At 39.9% G+C, this 18,206-nt stretch overlaps 5 protein-coding genes across 5 annotated transcripts; 1 reads left to right on the forward strand and 4 right to left on the reverse strand.

Moving 5' to 3' along the window:
• Positions 1-2,026: 2,026 nt before the first annotated feature.
• LOC132940516 (histone H4) lies at positions 2,027-2,508 on the reverse strand. Its single transcript, XM_061008170.1, has one exon. The coding sequence runs from the start codon at positions 2,378-2,380 to the stop codon at positions 2,069-2,071; it is 312 nt and encodes a 103-aa protein (XP_060864153.1). The 5' UTR covers positions 2,381-2,508; the 3' UTR covers positions 2,027-2,068.
• A 3,497-nt stretch (positions 2,509-6,005) lies between these two features.
• On the reverse strand, positions 6,006-6,724 carry LOC132941942 (histone H2A-like). Its single transcript, XM_061010202.1, has one exon. The coding sequence runs from the start codon at positions 6,445-6,447 to the stop codon at positions 6,070-6,072; it is 378 nt and encodes a 125-aa protein (XP_060866185.1). The 5' UTR covers positions 6,448-6,724; the 3' UTR covers positions 6,006-6,069.
• Positions 6,725-10,969: 4,245 nt separating this feature from the next.
• LOC132940975 (histone H2B-like) lies at positions 10,970-11,435 on the forward strand. The gene has a single exon (XM_061008810.1). The coding sequence runs from the start codon at positions 11,006-11,008 to the stop codon at positions 11,384-11,386; it is 381 nt and encodes a 126-aa protein (XP_060864793.1). The 5' UTR covers positions 10,970-11,005; the 3' UTR covers positions 11,387-11,435.
• Positions 11,436-14,913: 3,478 nt separating this feature from the next.
• On the reverse strand, positions 14,914-15,630 carry LOC132941404 (histone H1A, sperm-like). The gene has a single exon (XM_061009442.1). It carries the CDS (start codon positions 15,564-15,566, stop codon positions 14,952-14,954), a length of 615 nt encoding a protein of 204 aa, XP_060865425.1. The 5' UTR covers positions 15,567-15,630; the 3' UTR covers positions 14,914-14,951.
• Positions 15,631-17,636: 2,006 nt separating this feature from the next.
• On the reverse strand, positions 17,637-18,035 carry LOC132940336 (histone H4). The gene has a single exon (XM_061007863.1). It carries the CDS (start codon positions 17,988-17,990, stop codon positions 17,679-17,681), a length of 312 nt encoding a protein of 103 aa, XP_060863846.1. The 5' UTR covers positions 17,991-18,035; the 3' UTR covers positions 17,637-17,678.
• Positions 18,036-18,206: the final 171 nt, after the last annotated feature.

Here is an 18,206-nt window from a genome sequence, read left to right on the forward strand (position 1 = left end):
ACTGTTAACTGCGGCGATACCAAGTGTGTTAAAAAAAATGTGTAAATATATACAGTGCACCGTGCCAACTAGTAAACCAGTGTGATTCGCGTCGTCCTCCGAGCTACGGTTGTACAATCGTTTTTCACAATATCTCAACGGGAAATGTTGGTAAAAAATCTGGCTTTGAACTTTTTCGGAAAGCTAACTAAATTCTAAACGATCGCCAATGGTTATTGCATCGCCACCCAGTACCACGAAACCACCACGAGTCGTTATTTCCACACTTTCCGACCGGGTTTTCGTAAACCGTATTTGAAGGTCTGCCGTATGACTGAAACCAGTCGAAAATTTACAAAAATATTTTGGATTAATTCTCCACGAGTTCCCCGAGACCATAGAATTTGCAGATTTCCAATCGATCGATTTCCCGACGAACAGCGGCTGTTCGAATATGACGGTTTTAGGACTCTGCTACGGCACGGCGTCACCGGCGTTTCTACCTGAAATTTTAACGAGGCAGACCTTATCAATAAATCTCGTCTTCATCGTACTTAACCGAAATCATGTTGAATAAATAATAATTATAATGACACATTGTGAGAGGACTTCGGCCGAAACTCAATGCAGATTACCAACAATTTATGTTCATTTGTATGCACTTTTTGTCCCGACCTACCGATGGACCTGATAGCGTGATAAGACGTCTGAAAACTGATTTGGATACATTAAAATATTTACTTGAGATCGATAACAACACATTTTCTCGTTCCTAAACTCCTGACGTTAGGTTAGGTTAGGTTAGGTTAACGTTTCCTAAACTCCCGACGTTAGGTTAGGTTAGGTCAGGTTAACGTTTCCTAAACTCCTGTCGATTTTGTTTAAATATTAAATATTTTCCAAAATTTTAAATTCAAATAAAATAAATAAATAATCTTAAAATGTGTGCTGATCGACCTCAAGACAAGTAGTCATATTAACAACTGCAAATAGGTGTTCAGGAGTCTCATCGCGTTATATCTGGATAGACGAAAAGTTAAAATAAAAAAATAAAAATGAACGTGAATTGTTTACGGTTCACCTGCGCAACGTCGTGGCCTGTACACGTACACGCATTTGTTGTGTCCGTCTTACAAGTGATAAAGTACATGAAAAAATTCACGCAATGCCCTCAGTTAATTCGAAGTTTCGTTGTAATTAGTTAAAATAAAACCATGGATTAAGAATTTCCCAAATGAAATTTTATTTATAACTGCATCAATGATTTAACTTATAATGACATTTAATTACGTCGAGATATTATTATTATTCCCCGTCCCGGTATTTCTATAGAAACAAATTTTCTGAATTTTAGTTCCTACAACAATAATTTACATTTTCTACGTTTTTGGACACCCTTTTTGCAAGTATTCTCAATATCATTCTTTGAGGTTTTTCATTGGTGAGTTATTTTTAGAATGTTTTCACCAAATTGTTTGTTATCGACGGTAATACCCGCACAACGGCTATTAATAATATGAATATCTATCGTGTTCATAGCACCTATACTATTATCCATGTCATCATGGTTAATCTATCACATTATAGGAACCGATGTTTCTTGTAATATAACAATTATAATGTACATAATGAAATTCGAAAAAAAAACATTCTAAAAATAAATCATTAAACAAAAACCTCTTAGCTTATTCATGGTAGGTTCACGAAACGAATGACGTAGTGAAATAGTGAATCACCACTGGAATTCGCAAAAAAGCTTTTTTTGTAATATTGAATTCAAAGTCCCGCAATATAATAATATCATAACAAGATTAAGGTTATTTCTATGTTTTGACTTACGGTAGTATTTCAATTATAATCATGAAAAAAAAAAATATTATAGAATATAATCTGTTATATTCGGAACGTTATTCCGCGTGTTTTTTTTCTTAAACAAATTGGGAATTATCATTTACGCCAACGAATAACCAACTTGAACGGAATATTTCTTTACTCTAAGGTTTTATAAGCGAGATATATTATGGCATCATCATATGGTGGCCCTGAAAAGGGCCTTTTTAAGATGTTTTTAAACTTCAGCAGTAAGTATTTAACCTCCGAAACCGTACAGAGTACGACCTTGTCGTTTGAGAGCGTACACGACGTCCATGGCGGTGACGGTCTTCCTCTTGGCGTGCTCGGTGTACGTGACTGCGTCACGGATCACGTTTTCCAGGAATACCTTCAGAACTCCACGGGTCTCTTCGTAGATCAAACCGGAAATACGTTTAACACCGCCTCGGCGAGCCAACCGACGGATGGCGGGCTTGGTGATTCCCTGGATGTTATCACGGAGCACTTTACGATGACGTTTCGCGCCTCCTTTTCCCAGACCTTTTCCTCCTTTGCCTCGTCCTGTCATTTTGAATGTTGGAAATAGTGTTGGACAACTTGCTCGGATGTGAACTGAACGTTGACTGATACTTTTCTTCAGGTCGCAGTCCCTTTTAAACGTTTCTCACGACACCGAACCACCAATCGGAACCATGACCGGTTATCCCCCCACCCCCGCCGCTAAAATTCTAAACGTTAAACATCGTCCAATGAGGACGACGCATACCGTTCCCATTTACGTATATATACCGGTCGACAGTGTGTTCGAACCACATCAGTCGTCCGACATCCACGTTTTGCACACCAACCCAGAACAATCTAATCCAGCAGCGCAATGGCACGTACCAAGCAGACAGCTCGTAAATCTACCGGCGGAAAGGCGCCCAGGAAACAGTTGGCCACCAAAGCCGCACGTAAGAGCGCACCCGCCACCGGAGGAGTGAAAAAACCACATCGTTACCGTCCGGGAACCGTTGCCCTCCGTGAAATCCGTCGTTATCAGAAGAGCACAGAACTTTTGATCCGCAAATTGCCGTTCCAACGTCTAGTGCGCGAGATCGCCCAGGACTTCAAGACCGACCTGCGTTTCCAGAGCTCCGCGGTCATGGCGTTGCAAGAAGCTAGCGAGGCATACTTGGTAGGTCTGTTCGAAGACACCAATCTTTGCGCGATCCACGCCAAGCGTGTCACCATCATGCCAAAGGACATCCAGTTGGCCCGTCGCATCCGCGGTGAACGTGCTTAACTTTGATCATCGTCATTAGTTACCATACCTTAAAAAGGCCCTTTTCAGGGCCACCAAAACGTACTTGTATTCTGGCGATGGGGATGAATAGTGATTGTTAATATTACACTAGCGGCAGTATAATTATATTATTACATAATTATTATACCTGATATGAGACAATAATAAATAAAAAAAAACCCTGTCCAGAATTATTAGATTGGGAATCGAGTAAATTCGACGGTGCCGACTATCGTCTGTTTATTTATAGATGTTCGTGTCACGCTCTCTGGGGAAGTTTGATAAACAGGTACGCCATTCACCATGTAAACATTGACGTTTTTATTACTGATTATCGATGACTAAACAACAATTATCCAGGATTCTCGGTGTTTATGTGGCTTCAATTAAGTAAAATTCCGAAAGACCCATGTTGACATTGTAGACGGGTATAATATGGTTAGGTATAACTTACTCAGTCGCTCACGTGTTAATATTAATATTTTCATAACCACGGATCGACAGACAACACATAATAATGGAATTGCAAAGGGGTTATTTTTAGAATGTTTTTACCAAATTTCTTGTTATCGACGGTAATAGCCGCGTCACGTTATTTACAATACAGTCAAGTGTACTAATCACGATACTTTATCGCGTCGTGATTTCCCAAATAACCGAAAACAGATATTAGAATAATATACTTCAGAATATATTTCATTGTTTAATTGCTAATCATCTGATTACCCCGATAATTCGTGCTATATTAATTTCTTGGTTTATTCGATTGACGTCTTGTCGTCAAATTATACAATATAATATTATACTAGCTTTAATTGTAATGTCACAATCGAACCAAAAGTGAACAATCGTCGTTGCTAGGCTTTAAAATATTATTGCCTATTTACAGTTAATACCGGGTGATTCTTTTATCAAACAACAATCAATATTTCATAAAGTGTAAATTTTTTAGTCTTTTATTTTTACATTCCAAAGCGGAATCTTTTTCTTGGTATTTCGATACACGAAAATCGAATTTGGGGCGAGTAGTTTATGAGTTATACGTGTTTAAAGTTTTTGATGAGCGGAGTGGAGTGGTACGGAGTCACCCAGCGAAATGTTTATCCACTTCTATGTATCGAAATGCTAAGAAAAATATTCTGCTTTGGAATATAAAATTAAAAAACACTATAATATGTTGTCATATACATAAAAGTAAAAAACTTAAAAAATTATAAGTATAAAAAAATATTTTTTTTAATAAAAACGTTGTTTTATGAGCGACTTGAAACAATGTAAAAAAATTTTTTCAAAAAATTTACACTTTACGAAGTATTGAGTGTTGTTTGACAAAAGAATCACCCGGTATAGTTAATGCCTACAATAATATGATACAAATTTAATGAAAACTCGTAAAGGTGTAACTATAAAATACTAGTCTACATGGGTTAATCAATTGCCTCATGATACATTTTGTTGATTTTGAATATACAAAAAAAATATATTTTGATTATTCATAAAATAATCAAAACTCATCCTGGTCCGACTTATATTGAAACAAATTTTCCGATTGTTGTTGAAAGTATTAAGACGCTTGATACTTCAGGTTTGCTACTCATGGGTAAGGTAGGTGCAAAGTTAAGCCTTTTTCTCGGTCTTCTTGGGCAAGAGCACTGCTTGGATGTTGGGCAACACACCACCTTGAGCGATGGTCCCTCCGGACAACAATTTGTTCACCTCCTCGTCGTTCCTGATGGCCAATTGTAAATTCCGATAGGTTAGGTTAGGTTAGGTTAGGTTAGGTTTCCAAATGTCTTGTTATCGACGGTAATACCCGCATCACGGTATTTACAATACAGTTAAGTCCTAATCTCGATACTTTATCGCGTCGTCATTTCCCAAATAACCGAAAACAGATACATATTAGAATATTTTTAGAATATATTTTGTATTTCATTGTTTGATTGCTAATCATCTGATTACCTCGTGCTATATTCATTTCCGGGTTTATTTGATTGACGTCTTGTCAAATTATACAACATAACTAGATTATTTTTAATGTCACAATCAAACCGTCAAAATATTTTGTTCTACTTATACAGTTAACACCGGGCGATTCTTTTATCAAACAACAATCAATATTTCATAGTGTAATTTTTTTTTTTTTTTACGTCGTTTCAAGTCGCTTATAAAACAACGTTTTTATTAAAAAAATTATATTTTTAAATATTTTTTATCCTTATAATTTTTTAAGTTTTTTACTTTTTTATACGACAACATAGTGTTTTTTAATTTTATATTCCAAAGCAGAATATTTTTCTTGGTATTTCGATACATGAAAATCGAATTTGGGACGAGTAGTTGATGAGTTATAAGTATTTAAAGTTTTGATGAGCGGAGTGGAGTGTTACGGGGTTACCCCGCGAAATGTTTGTCCACTTCTATGTATCGAAATACTAAGAAAAATATTCTGCTTTGGAATATAAAATTAAAAAACACCACGTGTCGTATAAAAGAGTAAAAAACTTAAAAAATATGAAAACGTTGTTTTGTAAGCCGCCATCGCCAGTGGTCAGCGTAGCCATATTTGAGTAAAATTAGCGTCTAATTCGAAACATTCGTTTGACGACGAGCCATCTTATTTTGACAGTGTACCTATAATAATTCGATGTGATCATTTTTTTGTAATCCGATTTTTAAGGTTAAAGGCCACAAGACGTGACGGCTTCCTCGAAATATGAAGGAAATGGAATGAAGTCACTTGAGAATCGTTATCCAAGTATATTTAATGTAAGATCGCGCCCGGTCTCGATTAAAAAATGTCAAGGCATTCGCTTAAAAATCTGAAAGCAACAACAGCTACACGTGTAGTACTACCTACACTGCCTAGTGCATCTGCTGAAAAAACTTCGGACCGACGTTTGTTTTGATTTTGGTGGCCCTGAAAAGGGCCGTTTTATTAACTGTGTTTGTTGGGTAAGGGGTATCGAAAGTTAAGCCTTCTTCTCGGTCTTCTTGGGCAAGAGCACGGCTTGGATGTTGGGCAACACACCACCTTGAGCGATGGTCACTCCGGACAACAATTTGTTCAACTCCTCGTCGTTCCTGATGGCCAATTGCAAATGTCTGGGGATGATACGAGACTTCTTGTTGTCACGGGCCGCGTTACCGGCCAACTCCAAAACTTCAGCTGCCAAGTACTCCATGACGGCGGCCAGGTATACCGGTGCTCCGGCTCCGACACGTTCGGCGTAGTTTCCTTTTCTCAACAGACGATGGATACGACCGACCGGGAACTGGAGTCCGGCGCGGGACGACCTGGTCTTGGATTTGCCTCCCTTCGATTTTCCTGCTTTGCCGCGTCCGCTCATGATTTTTATAGTGCTTGGTATGGTTCAGATTCGATACTAGATGAGACTGATGTATAATTTTCCTGAAATTTTCGTTTATATAGTAAAATTGTGGATAGCAATTCTGTGATTGGACAGAGATAACAACACTACGATACTACGTCACACCGTTCGGTTGATTTTCATTACCAAACGTTGTGGTTTTCGTTCGGCATAATCGTGAAACGTACTCGTGGAGAAATTTCCATTTTCCGTTGTTATGGACTAATCGACGATTCTATTTATACCGTCATCACTGTGGGTTTTTACACCAATAAACGAACGGCATGTCGCTTGGATTTGGTAATATATACCCAGTGATGTAATATCAAATTATCAATTTTCCGCGGATGCCCACATCTCTTGACGATAAAACCCAAAATCGCACCACCAACAACCAAACCCCAAACCCTGCCACCGACAACTCAATCTTTTACACCACCCCTGCCCCCACCAACAACTACAATAAAACCCCAAACCCGCTCGTACGCTGCAGCCACCACCGGCCAAGCGCCCCCACCACCACCACCACCACCACCAAAACCGACCAGTCCCGAAGCCCCACAAATTAACCTGTCCCTCATTTTAAACCTCCTGACCAACCTCTTAACAGCCATAGTAAACAACCAGGACCCCAAAACCCTGATACAAACAGCAATACAATCATTCTTAAACATACTATCCCCCCAAAATGGATAACTTAAAAATTCTATTTTGGAACTCAAACGGCATTAACCACAAACTTGACGAACTGCGCTCTTTAGCACTAAAACTGAAAACCGACATAATCCTACTTAACGAAACCCACCTAAAACCCTCGGCCAGACTTCACATTCCTAACTTTTTTACGTACAGGAACGACCTGCCGCCCGTGCGGGGCTCGCCCGCCCACGGAGGCACGGCCGTTCTCGTCAACCGACGTATCGTTCACCAACCAGTTACTCTAAACACAACCATCCAAACCTCTTCCATCCTCGTACAACTCAACGGCCACGAAGTACTTATTTCAGCCGTATACAAACCACCCGGAACCCTACTAACGACAAACGACCTCGACCTTTTGACAAAGAGTGCCGAATGGCAAATTTCGGCAGGCGACTTCAACGCCAAACATCCGCTGTGGTATAGCCACACGACTAACGCTGCCGGCCGTGTCCTCTTTGACCACGCACAACAATCGGACTACTCTGTAACTGCTCCCTCTTCTCCCACACATTTCCCGACATGCACACGATACAGACCTGACATACTCGACATCGCCCTCGTACGACTACCCTATCAAACCCAAATCACTAACCTCAACGAACTATCTTCCGACCACAACCCCATTCTTCTAGATACACTCTGCACTCCGATCTCTTCTTCTCCACCGGTTACGAATCGGTTTATTAACTGGAAAAAATACACGACAACTCTCGCGAACTTACCGAACTCAACCACTCAACCGACCAACGACCGCGAGTCTATCGACCTGGCAATCGAAAACCTCACAAAACATATCCAACAAGCGGTTGAATCCAGCGTATACGTACCGACACGCAAACACCCGTCCACTGTAGTACCAGACTACATTAAACTGGAAATACAAGACAAAAACCGTATACGCCGTGAATGGCAAATAAACCGCGACCCGACAATTAAACGACAACTAAACGCCAAAATATCTCTCATACGTACCTTACTCGCAACGCACAATACTGACCAATGGGACATCTTTCTTAACTCACTAGACCACCAAGACGGTTCAATATACAAACTCAACAAATGTCTCTTACACAAACGTCCAGCATCTCACCCACTAACCGGCCCCGACGGCCTAGTTTTTCCGGCCAACGAACGAGCAGAGCTGATAGCCGACTCGCTCGAACGTCAATTTCAAACAAACCCCGGCCCCGACTTACCAGACGTAACCGCTCACTCCCAGTACCTACAAGGCCTTGACATCACCCGATCTAACCTCTTTACCACTCCCGGCCAGATACAAGACATAATTCGCAACCTTCGCAAAAAGAAAGCCCCAGGTGACGACCTCATCACCAACACGGCTCTTAAATTCCTACCGAACAACGTTATACTGTCCCTTACTCGGATCATCAACAGCGCCTTCAGAATCTGCTACTTTCCCCTTGCCTGGAAAAAAGCAGTCATCATCTCCATTCCCAAACCTGGCAAAGACCATAAACAACCCGAAAACTATAGACCAATCGCCCTCCTCTCCTCCCTGTCCAAAATTTACGAACGACTCATCCTCACCCACCTACAAGACAAACTCAAAAACAAAATCCGTCCCGAACAGTTCGCCTTCAGACCCGAACACTCGACCACACTACAACTGACCAAACTCACCCACCAACTGAGCGAAAACTTTAACAACGACTTAAACACTGCTTCCGTCTTCCTCGACGTGGAGAAAGCCTTCGACCGCGTCTGGCACGAAGGCCTACTCTACAAACTCTCCAAACTCAACATCTCGTTAGAAATCGTAAAAATCATCCAATCCTTTCTCACCGACCGTACTTTTACCACTAAAATCGAACATTCCTTCTCTACTACCAGACACGTACTCGCAGGAGTCCCTCAGGGCTCCTGTCTCTCACCGACGCTATACTTGACGTACATTAACGACATTCCAACGACTCCTAAAGCCAACCTCTCGCTCTTCGCTGACGACACGATGTTCTTTACTAGTAACAAAAACCCCAAACGTGCAACCATACAACTACAACACCAACTCAACCTCGCGTCCAACTGGTTCCACAGGTGGCGAATCAAAATAAACCCGACCAAAACAGTAGGAGTCCTCTTCGGGCGTTCTAATACAACCCACATTCCACCTCTAACCATCGATAACCAACCCGTTAACTGGTCAAAACAGGCCAAATACTTAGGCGTCACGATTGGACGTAAACTTACATTCAACCAACACATTCAAGACGTAACCAAAAAAGCTACCCGCGTCCGTGGTATGCTTTACCCCTTACTTAACCGTACCAGTCCCGTTCCGCTGAAAACAAAACTTAACATACTTAAACTCTACGTGACCCCTATACTTACATATGCTGGCTCTTCCTGGGCACCCTTTATCGGCCCCTCCCATTGGAGACGTATTGAATCCGTCCAAAACATCGGCATACGCACGATAACCGGTATGCCCACTATCGTTAGAAACTCGGCCCTTTTAAAATCAGCCAACTTCAAATCTATTCAAAATTCCATTTGCTCTCAATCAAAAACAATGTTCTACAAAAACTCTTTTTCCGAATACGATCATATCCGCCTCTTAGGTAAAACCCACTCCCCTCCAACCACCAAACGTTTACTCAAACCATACCCATTAAATTGGACTGACTAACATAACTGAACCTACCAATCAACCCCAAAATCCATCCACTAGTAGAGGCACAAGCCTGGAATAGTAAACGGCATAGCCACCCCTCCCAAAGCAAAGCAAAGCAAAGTCAAATTATCAAATTCAAAATTGGTACCCCAATCCACTTAATTAAGCTTATCCAATCGTTCTTATCCGACAGATATTTTAACGTTCGTGTCGATAATTCTGTCTCCAGTAACCGTCCAATCAGAGCAGGTGTGCCACAAGGCTCCTGCCTGTCACCATACCTATACCTGATATACACAAACGACATACCTGTTAACGCTAACAGCAGTCTCGCTTTATTCGCCGACGACACCATGTTTCTAGCCTCAAATCGTAACCCTAAATACGCAATTAATGCACTTCAAAGGCAAATTAACCTGGCCTTAACATGGTTCAAAAACTGGAGGCTAGGCATCAACACAAGTAAGACAGTAGCTATTTTGTTCAACAAAAACACCACGTTTAATTTGAGTCAAATTACCATGGCAGGTGTACCCATCCCGTGGACAAACCATGCAAAGTACCTTGGAGTCACTTTCGACAAATACCTAACATTCAACAACCACGTCAAAAATACTCTCGTCAAAGCGCGCAGATGCAAAAATATGCTCAACCCAGTCCTAAATAGCCGCAGCCCAGTGCCGCTCAAATCCAAAATTCAAATCTATCTCATGTACATAAGACCTCTCTTAACATACGCCGCCGAGGCCTGGGGCCCTTGTATTTCGCCATCTAACTGGAATCTCATTGAATCAGTTCAGACCAGTTGCGTACGGTCCAGTGCTGGCCTCTTGAGATTCGTATCAAACCAGAACATTCGTGACTCTGCCAGAATAAAAACCATACATGAAGTAGTAAAGGATAATTCAAAAAGACTATTCTATCAAAACACCTTCTCAAACCACAATCATATTAAAAACTTGGGCCGTGATGAAGCCGTATCGACAATAAGATCAACTCCTAAAATACGACCATTCGATTGGTCACAGTCATAGTATACCTAAACCTACCTGCCATATCATTCATCTCTTAATAGGCATCCGCCTGAAAAGAGCACATAGACCAATCTATGGTCGTCCTACTTGCAATGCAATGCAAAAAATCAAATTATCACTCAGTACACAACGTTTCAGTAGTCAACAAGTCTATTTACAACTATTCGAAATGGCTCCAGGAGGAAAATCGGCGGGCAAAGCAATGAAGAAGTCGTCCGGCAAGGCACAAAAGAACATCGCCAAGTCCGACAAGAAGCGCAAGCCCAAGAGGAAAGAATCGTACGCAATTTACATCTACAAAGTGTTGAAACAAGTACATCCCGACACCGGAGTCTCGTCCAAAGCCATGAGCATCATGAACAGCTTCGTCAACGACCTGTTCGAGCGCATCGCCGCCGAATCCAGTCGTCTGGCCCACTACAACAAACGTTCGACCATTACCAGCCGGGAAATCCAAACTGCCGTCCGACTCTTGTTGCCCGGTGAATTGGCCAAGCACGCCGTCAGTGAAGGAACCAAGGCTGTGACCAAGTACACCAGCTCCAAATAAGTCTCCCGTTTTGTGAAATATCATTACTCAACTAAAACGGCCCTTTTCAGGGCCACCAATCGCTATAAAATTTCTGTTCTCTCTAACAACCATTATTTTTGAACTAAAACTATCGCACGTAGAATATTTTGAACATTTGCAGTGTGTACAGAGCGGGGAGCACTGCGTGATTATCGGGATAGTTAACGAAAAAAAATGCTGTCCGGTTACGTAAGAAATTTACTGAAACATCGAGTTCTGTGATAGAATGATGTAATATCATCGTGTATTATTATAAATGCGATGGATATTAATAGACGTTGTGCGGGTTTTACCGTCGAAAACAAGAGAATTGGCAAAAACATTCTAAAAATATCCAATCGTATGGGCACGGCAAATTTCATTATTATGTGTTAACTGTCGGTCGATAAGTGGTAATGAAAAAATTAACGTTAATATATTTGAGCGACTGTGAGTAATATCTATACCTAACCAGACTGTAATGTCAACATGGGTCTTTCGAGTTTTTAATTAGATACAATCGGTATCTTACGTAATTGAAGTCATATAAACACCGAGAATCCTGGATAATTATTGTTTATTTATCGACTATCAGTAATAAAAATATATTTATAACAATGTCAATGTTTACTCGGTAAAAGGCGTACCTATTCATCAAACTTCCCCAGAACGCGGGACAAAAGTATCTATAAATAAACAGACTATAATCGGCTGCTAGTGTCGTGTATAATTATAATGTATGTTTTATACGTCGTGGTCTCGTGAATATTGTTACACTGTTGAATTATTCGATTCCCGACAGTTATCCAAATTAGATAATATAGTCTATCCAAATAACAAAAATGACCATCCGCCAAATTCTGGTTCAAGTGCCACGGTTGTACCAAAAGTAAGGAAAGGCGCCCAGGAAACGCAAATAGTCGGGTAAAAAAGAAATTCACGAAAAAAAATGGCGTCCGGTTATTCAAGGATTTTATCGGTCCCTATGATGTTTCTTGGAAAACATATAATAGTATACTATAAATTCGATGGATATTCGTATCATTAATAGCCGCCGTGCAGCTATTACCGTCGAAAACAAGAGAATTGGCAAAAACATTCTAAAAATATCCAATCGTATGGGCACGGCAAATTTCATTATTATGTGTTAACTGTCGGTCGATAAGTGGTAATGAAAAAATTAACGTTAATATATTTGAGCGACTGTGAGTAATATCTATACCTAACCAGACTGTAATGTCAACATGGGTCTTTCGAGTTTTTAATTAGATACAATCGGTATCTTACGTAATTGAAGCCATATAAACACCGAGAATCCTGGATAATTATTGTTTATTTATCGACTATCAGTAATAAAAATATATTTATAACAATGTCAATGTTTACTCGGTAAAAGGCGTACCTATTCATCAAACTTCCCCAGAACGCGGGACAAAAGTATCTATAAATAAACAGACTATAATCGGCTGCTAGTGTCGTGTATAATTATAATGTATGTTTTATACGTCGTGGTCTCGTGGATATTGTTACACTGTTGAATTATTCGATTCCCGACAGTTATCCAAATTAGATAATATAGTCTATCCAAATAACAAAAATGACCATCCGCCAAATTCTGGTTCAAGTGCCACGGTTGTACCAAAAGTAAGGAAAGGCGCCCAGGAAACGCAAATAGTCGGGTAAAAAAGAAATTCACGAAAAAAAATGGCGTCCGGTTATTCAAGGATTTTATCGGTCCCTATGATGTTTCTTGGAAAACATATAATAGTATACTATAAATTCGATGGATATTCGTATCATTAATAGCCGCCGTGCAGCTATTACCGTCGAAAACAAGAGAATTGGCAAAAACATTCTAAAAATATCCAATCGTATGGGCACGGCAAATTTCATTATTATGTGTTAACTGTCGGTCGATAAGTGGTAATGAAAAAATTAACGTTAATATATTTGAGCGACTGTGAGTAATATCTATACCTAACCAGACTGTAATGTCAACATGGGTCTTTCGAGTTTTTAATTAGATACAATCGGTATCTTACGTAATTGAAGCCATATAAACACCGAGAATCCTGGATAATTATTGTTTATTTATCGACTATCAGTAATAAAAATATATTTATAACAATGTCAATGTTTACTCGGTAAAAGGCGTACCTATTCATCAAACTTCCCCAGAACGCGGGACAAAAGTATCTATAAATAAACAGACTATAATCGGCTGCTAGTGTCGTGTATAATTATAATGTATGTTTTATACGTCGTGGTCTCGTGGATATTGTTACACTGTTGAATTATTCGATTCCCGACAGTTATCCAAATTAGATAATATAGTCTATCCAAATAACAAAAATGACCATCCGCCAAATTCTGGTTCAAGTGCCACGGTTGTACCAAAAGTAAGGAAAGGCGCCCAGGAAACGCAAATAGTCGGGCAAAAAAGAAATTCACGAAAAAAAATGGCGTCCGGTTATTCAAGGATTTTATCGGTCCCTATGATGTTTCTTGGAAAACATATAATAGTATACTATAAATTCGATGGATATTCGTATCATTAATAGCCGCCGTGCAGCTATTACCGTCGATAACAAGGAATTTGGTAAAAACGTTCTAAAAATAACTCATCAATGAAAAACCTATAGAAATACCGATACAAGCAATAATGTACCGACGTAATTAAAATGTTATTATCATTTAAATCGTTTATACGTCACCGAGTTAGCAAATTGTCCGTGTCGATAAATATTTAATTCAATTCAAGTCTAAAATGGTAAATTTGAGCACCAAAATAAAATTAAAACAAACTTACGCGTAAACACCGACTCTTCCGACGAAACGTAGAGATGTGTCATAATATGTATCAAGGACAGACGTTCAGATGTCCGCCGCCGAAGAAACAGCTGCCTTCGTCCCGCTCCGAACTGAAATTTGAAAGTATCGAAATATTTGATGAAAATAACCCGAACGTAACGAAATGTGCGAGTTTTAGTTATATTCTTTACCGCTTAACGACTTGTCTTTCTATTCACGTCTCGGTTTATTTGAATTATTAGAACGTCAACACAATTGGCGATTGTCACAGGTGATATAAATATAACATTATAATTTGATAATAAATAATATTCATGTCGTTAATAGCCAGTGTGCGGGTCACAAGGAATTTGGTAAAAACATTCTAAAAATAACTGATCAATGAAAAACCTATAGAAATACCGATACGGGCAATAGTATCTCGACGTAATTAAATGTTATTATTAGTCTGCTATAAATAACATTGAATTTGGGAATTCCTTAACAATTGTAACCGATGTTTTTATTTTAATTAATTGCAATATAATCCAAACCGCAACTGGGTGCGTCTCACCCGTCCATAGTCTGAAACGACCAAACGCGAACACACTTTATAAAATATGTTTTTCTAAATCACGCGTCATACCAAAATCGTACACAGCTTACAAAAATGTACGAAAAAATATAGTTGGTGAGAGAAGTGCGAGTCATAAAATTGGTGGTCCTGAAAAGGACCGTTTTAAGGGAGGAAGAGGGATAGTATTTTACTACCGCACTACTTCTTTTTGGGAGCTGCGGTTTTCTTGATCGGAGTCTTCTTCGATTTGGGTTTGACGGCGGCCGGCTTTTTCGCTTTGGCTGGGGCCTTCTTTGGTGTAGTCGCCTTGGGCTTCGCCGCAGCGGTCTTTTTCGCTTTTTTGGCTGCTGGTTCACCCGCCGCGGGTTTCTTGGCGGCTACGAGCTTCTTCTTCTTCGGTGTTCCGGCGGCTTTGACTTTTTTGACGATGGATTTCTTCTTTTTGGCTACAACGGCCTTTTTCGGCTTGACCTCGGCGACGGGCAACTTGAAGTGTCCCGAAGCGCCGGTTCCCTTGGTCTGGACGACGGTACCGTTGGCGACGGCGGCTTTCAAAAACTTCCTGATGAAAGGCGCCAGCTTGGCGGGGTCGACTTTGTAGTTGGCGGCCAAGTATTTCTTGATGGCCGGTAACGACGAACCTTTCTTCTCCTTGAGCTCCTTGATGGCCGACGTGACCATCACGGCGGTGGTCGGGTGCAACGCAACGGTCTTCTTGACTTTAGAAGCCGACAACTTCTTCTTGGCAGGGGACTTCTTCGCGGCCGGCGATGCGGCGACTGGAGCCGGAGTTGTGGCGACGGTGTCTGTCATGTTGATGATGAAATTGTTCAGGTATATATTTAAAACGATGGATAATTCGACTGTTAACTGCGGCGATACCAAGTGTGTTAAAAAAATGTGTAAATATATACAGTGCACCGTGCCAACTAGTAAACCAGTGTGATTCGCGTCGTCCTCCGAGCTACGGTTGTACAATCGTTTTTCACAATATCTCAACGGGAAATGTTGGTAAAAATCTGGCTTTGAACTTTTTGGAAAGCTAACTAAATTCTAAACGATCGCCAATGGTTATTGCATCGCCACCCAGTACCACGAAACCACCACGAGTCGTTATTTCCACACTTCCGACCGGGTTTTCGTAAACCGTATTTGAAGGTCTGCCGTATGACTGAAACCAGTCGAAAATTTACAAAAATATTTTGGATTAATTCTCCACGAGTTCCCCGAGACCATAGAATTTGCAGATTTCCAATCGATCGATTTCCCGACGAACAGCGGCTGTTCGAATATGACGGTTTTAGGACTCTGCTACGGCACGGCGTCACCGGCGTTTCTACCTGAAATTTTAACGAGGCAGACCTTATCAATAAATCTCGTCTTCATCGTACTTAACCGAAATCATGTTGAATAAATAATAATTATAATGACACATTGTGAGAGGACTTCGGCCGAAACTCAATGCAGATTACCAACAATTTATGTTCATTTGTATGCACTTTTTGTCCCGACCTACCGATGGACCTGATAGCGTGATAAGACGTCTGAAAACTGATTTGGATACATTAAAATATTTACTTGAGATCGATAACAACACATTTTCTCGTTCCTAAACTCCTGACGTTAGGTTAGGTTAGGTTAGGTTAACGTTTCCTAAACTCCCGACGTTAGGTTAGGTTAGGTCAGGTTAACGTTTCCTAAACTCCTGTCGATTTTGTTTAAATATTAAATATTTTCCAAAATTTTAAATTCAAATAAAATAAATAAATAATCTTAAAATGTGTGCTGATCGACCTCAAGACAAGTAGTCATATTAACAACTGCAAATAGGTGTTCAGGAGTCTCATCGCGTTATATCTGGATAGACGAAAAGTTAAAATAAAAAAATAAAAATGAACGTGAATTGTTTACGGTTCACCTGCGCAACGTCGTGGCCTGTACACGTACACGCATTTGTTGTGTCCGTCTTACAAGTGATAAAGTACATGAAAAAATTCACGCAATGCCCTCAGTTAATTCGAAGTTTCGTTGTAATTAGTTAAAATAAAACCATGGATTAAGAATTTCCCAAATGAAATTTTATTTATAACTGCATCAATGATTTAACTTATAATGACATTTAATTACGTCGAGATATTATTATTATTCCCCGTCCCGGTATTTCTATAGAAACAAATTTTCTGAATTTTAGTTCCTACAACAATAATTTACATTTTCTACGTTTTTGGACACCCTTTTTGCAAGTATTCTCAATATCATTCTTTGAGGTTTTTCATTGGTGAGTTATTTTTAGAATGTTTTCACCAAATTGTTTGTTATCGACGGTAATACCCGCACAACGGCTATTAATAATATGAATATCTATCGTGTTCATAGCACCTATACTATTATCCATGTCATCATGGTTAATCTATCACATTATAGGAACCGATGTTTCTTGTAATATAACAATTATAATGTACATAATGAAATTCGAAAAAAAAACATTCTAAAAATAAATCATTAAACAAAAACCTCTTAGCTTATTCATGGTAGGTTCACGAAACGAATGACGTAGTGAAATAGTGAATCACCACTGGAATTCGCAAAAAAGCTTTTTTTGTAATATTGAATTCAAAGTCCCGCAATATAATAATATCATAACAAGATTAAGGTTATTTCTATGTTTTGACTTACGGTAGTATTTCAATTATAATCATGAAAAAAAAAATATTATAGAATATAATCTGTTATATTCGGAACGTTATTCCGCGTGTTTTTTTTCTTAAACAAATTGGGAATTATCATTTACGCCAACGAATAACCAACTTGAACGGAATATTTCTTTACTCTAAGGTTTTATAAGCGAGATATATTATGGCATCATCATATGGTGGCCCTGAAAAGGGCCTTTTTAAGATGTTTTTAAACTTCAGCAGTAAGTATTTAACCTCCGAAACCGTACAGAGTACGACCTTGTCGTTTGAGAGCGTACACGACGTCCATGGCGGTGACGGTCTTCCTCTTGGCGTGCTCGGTGTACGTGACTGCGTCACGGATCACGTTTTCCAGGAATACCTTCAGAACTCCACGGGTCTCTTCGTAGATCAAACCGGAAATACGTTTAACACCGCCTCGGCGAGCCAACCGACGGATGGCGGGCTTGGTGATTCCCTGGATGTTATCACGGAGCACTTTACGATGACGTTTCGCGCCTCCTTTTCCCAGACCTTTTCCTCCTTTGCCTCGTCCTGTCATTTTGAATGTTGGAAATAGTGTTGGACAACTTGCTCGGATGTGAACTGAACGTTGACTGATACTTTTCTGCTTTGCTTTGCTTTGAAAGGGATGGCTATGCCGTTTACTATTCCAGGCTTATGCCTCTACTAGTGGATGGAAATTAAGAAGAAATGGTTAAATTTATTGTTCTGTCCAAGAGAGTGGGTAGGGTTTCAATTTACGTTTAGTATTTGG

The sequence above is a fragment of the Metopolophium dirhodum genome, chromosome 3 (assembly GCF_019925205.1).
Source record: "Metopolophium dirhodum isolate CAU chromosome 3, ASM1992520v1, whole genome shotgun sequence".
NCBI classification, from domain to species: domain Eukaryota; kingdom Metazoa; phylum Arthropoda; class Insecta; order Hemiptera; family Aphididae; genus Metopolophium; species Metopolophium dirhodum.

Bases quoted from the DNA above. Each gene is read 5' to 3' on its own strand.
- LOC132940336 (XM_061007863.1), bottom strand. From the start codon at position 17,990: ATGACAGGACGAGGCAAAGGAGGAAAAGGTCTGGGAAAAGGAGGCGCG.
- LOC132941942 (XM_061010202.1), bottom strand. From the start codon at position 6,447: ATGAGCGGACGCGGCAAAGCAGGAAAATCGAAGGGAGGCAAATCCAAG.
- LOC132941404 (XM_061009442.1), bottom strand. From the start codon at position 15,566: ATGACAGACACCGTCGCCACAACTCCGGCTCCAGTCGCCGCATCGCCG.
- LOC132940975 (XM_061008810.1), top strand. From the start codon at position 11,006: ATGGCTCCAGGAGGAAAATCGGCGGGCAAAGCAATGAAGAAGTCGTCC.
- LOC132940516 (XM_061008170.1), bottom strand. From the start codon at position 2,380: ATGACAGGACGAGGCAAAGGAGGAAAAGGTCTGGGAAAAGGAGGCGCG.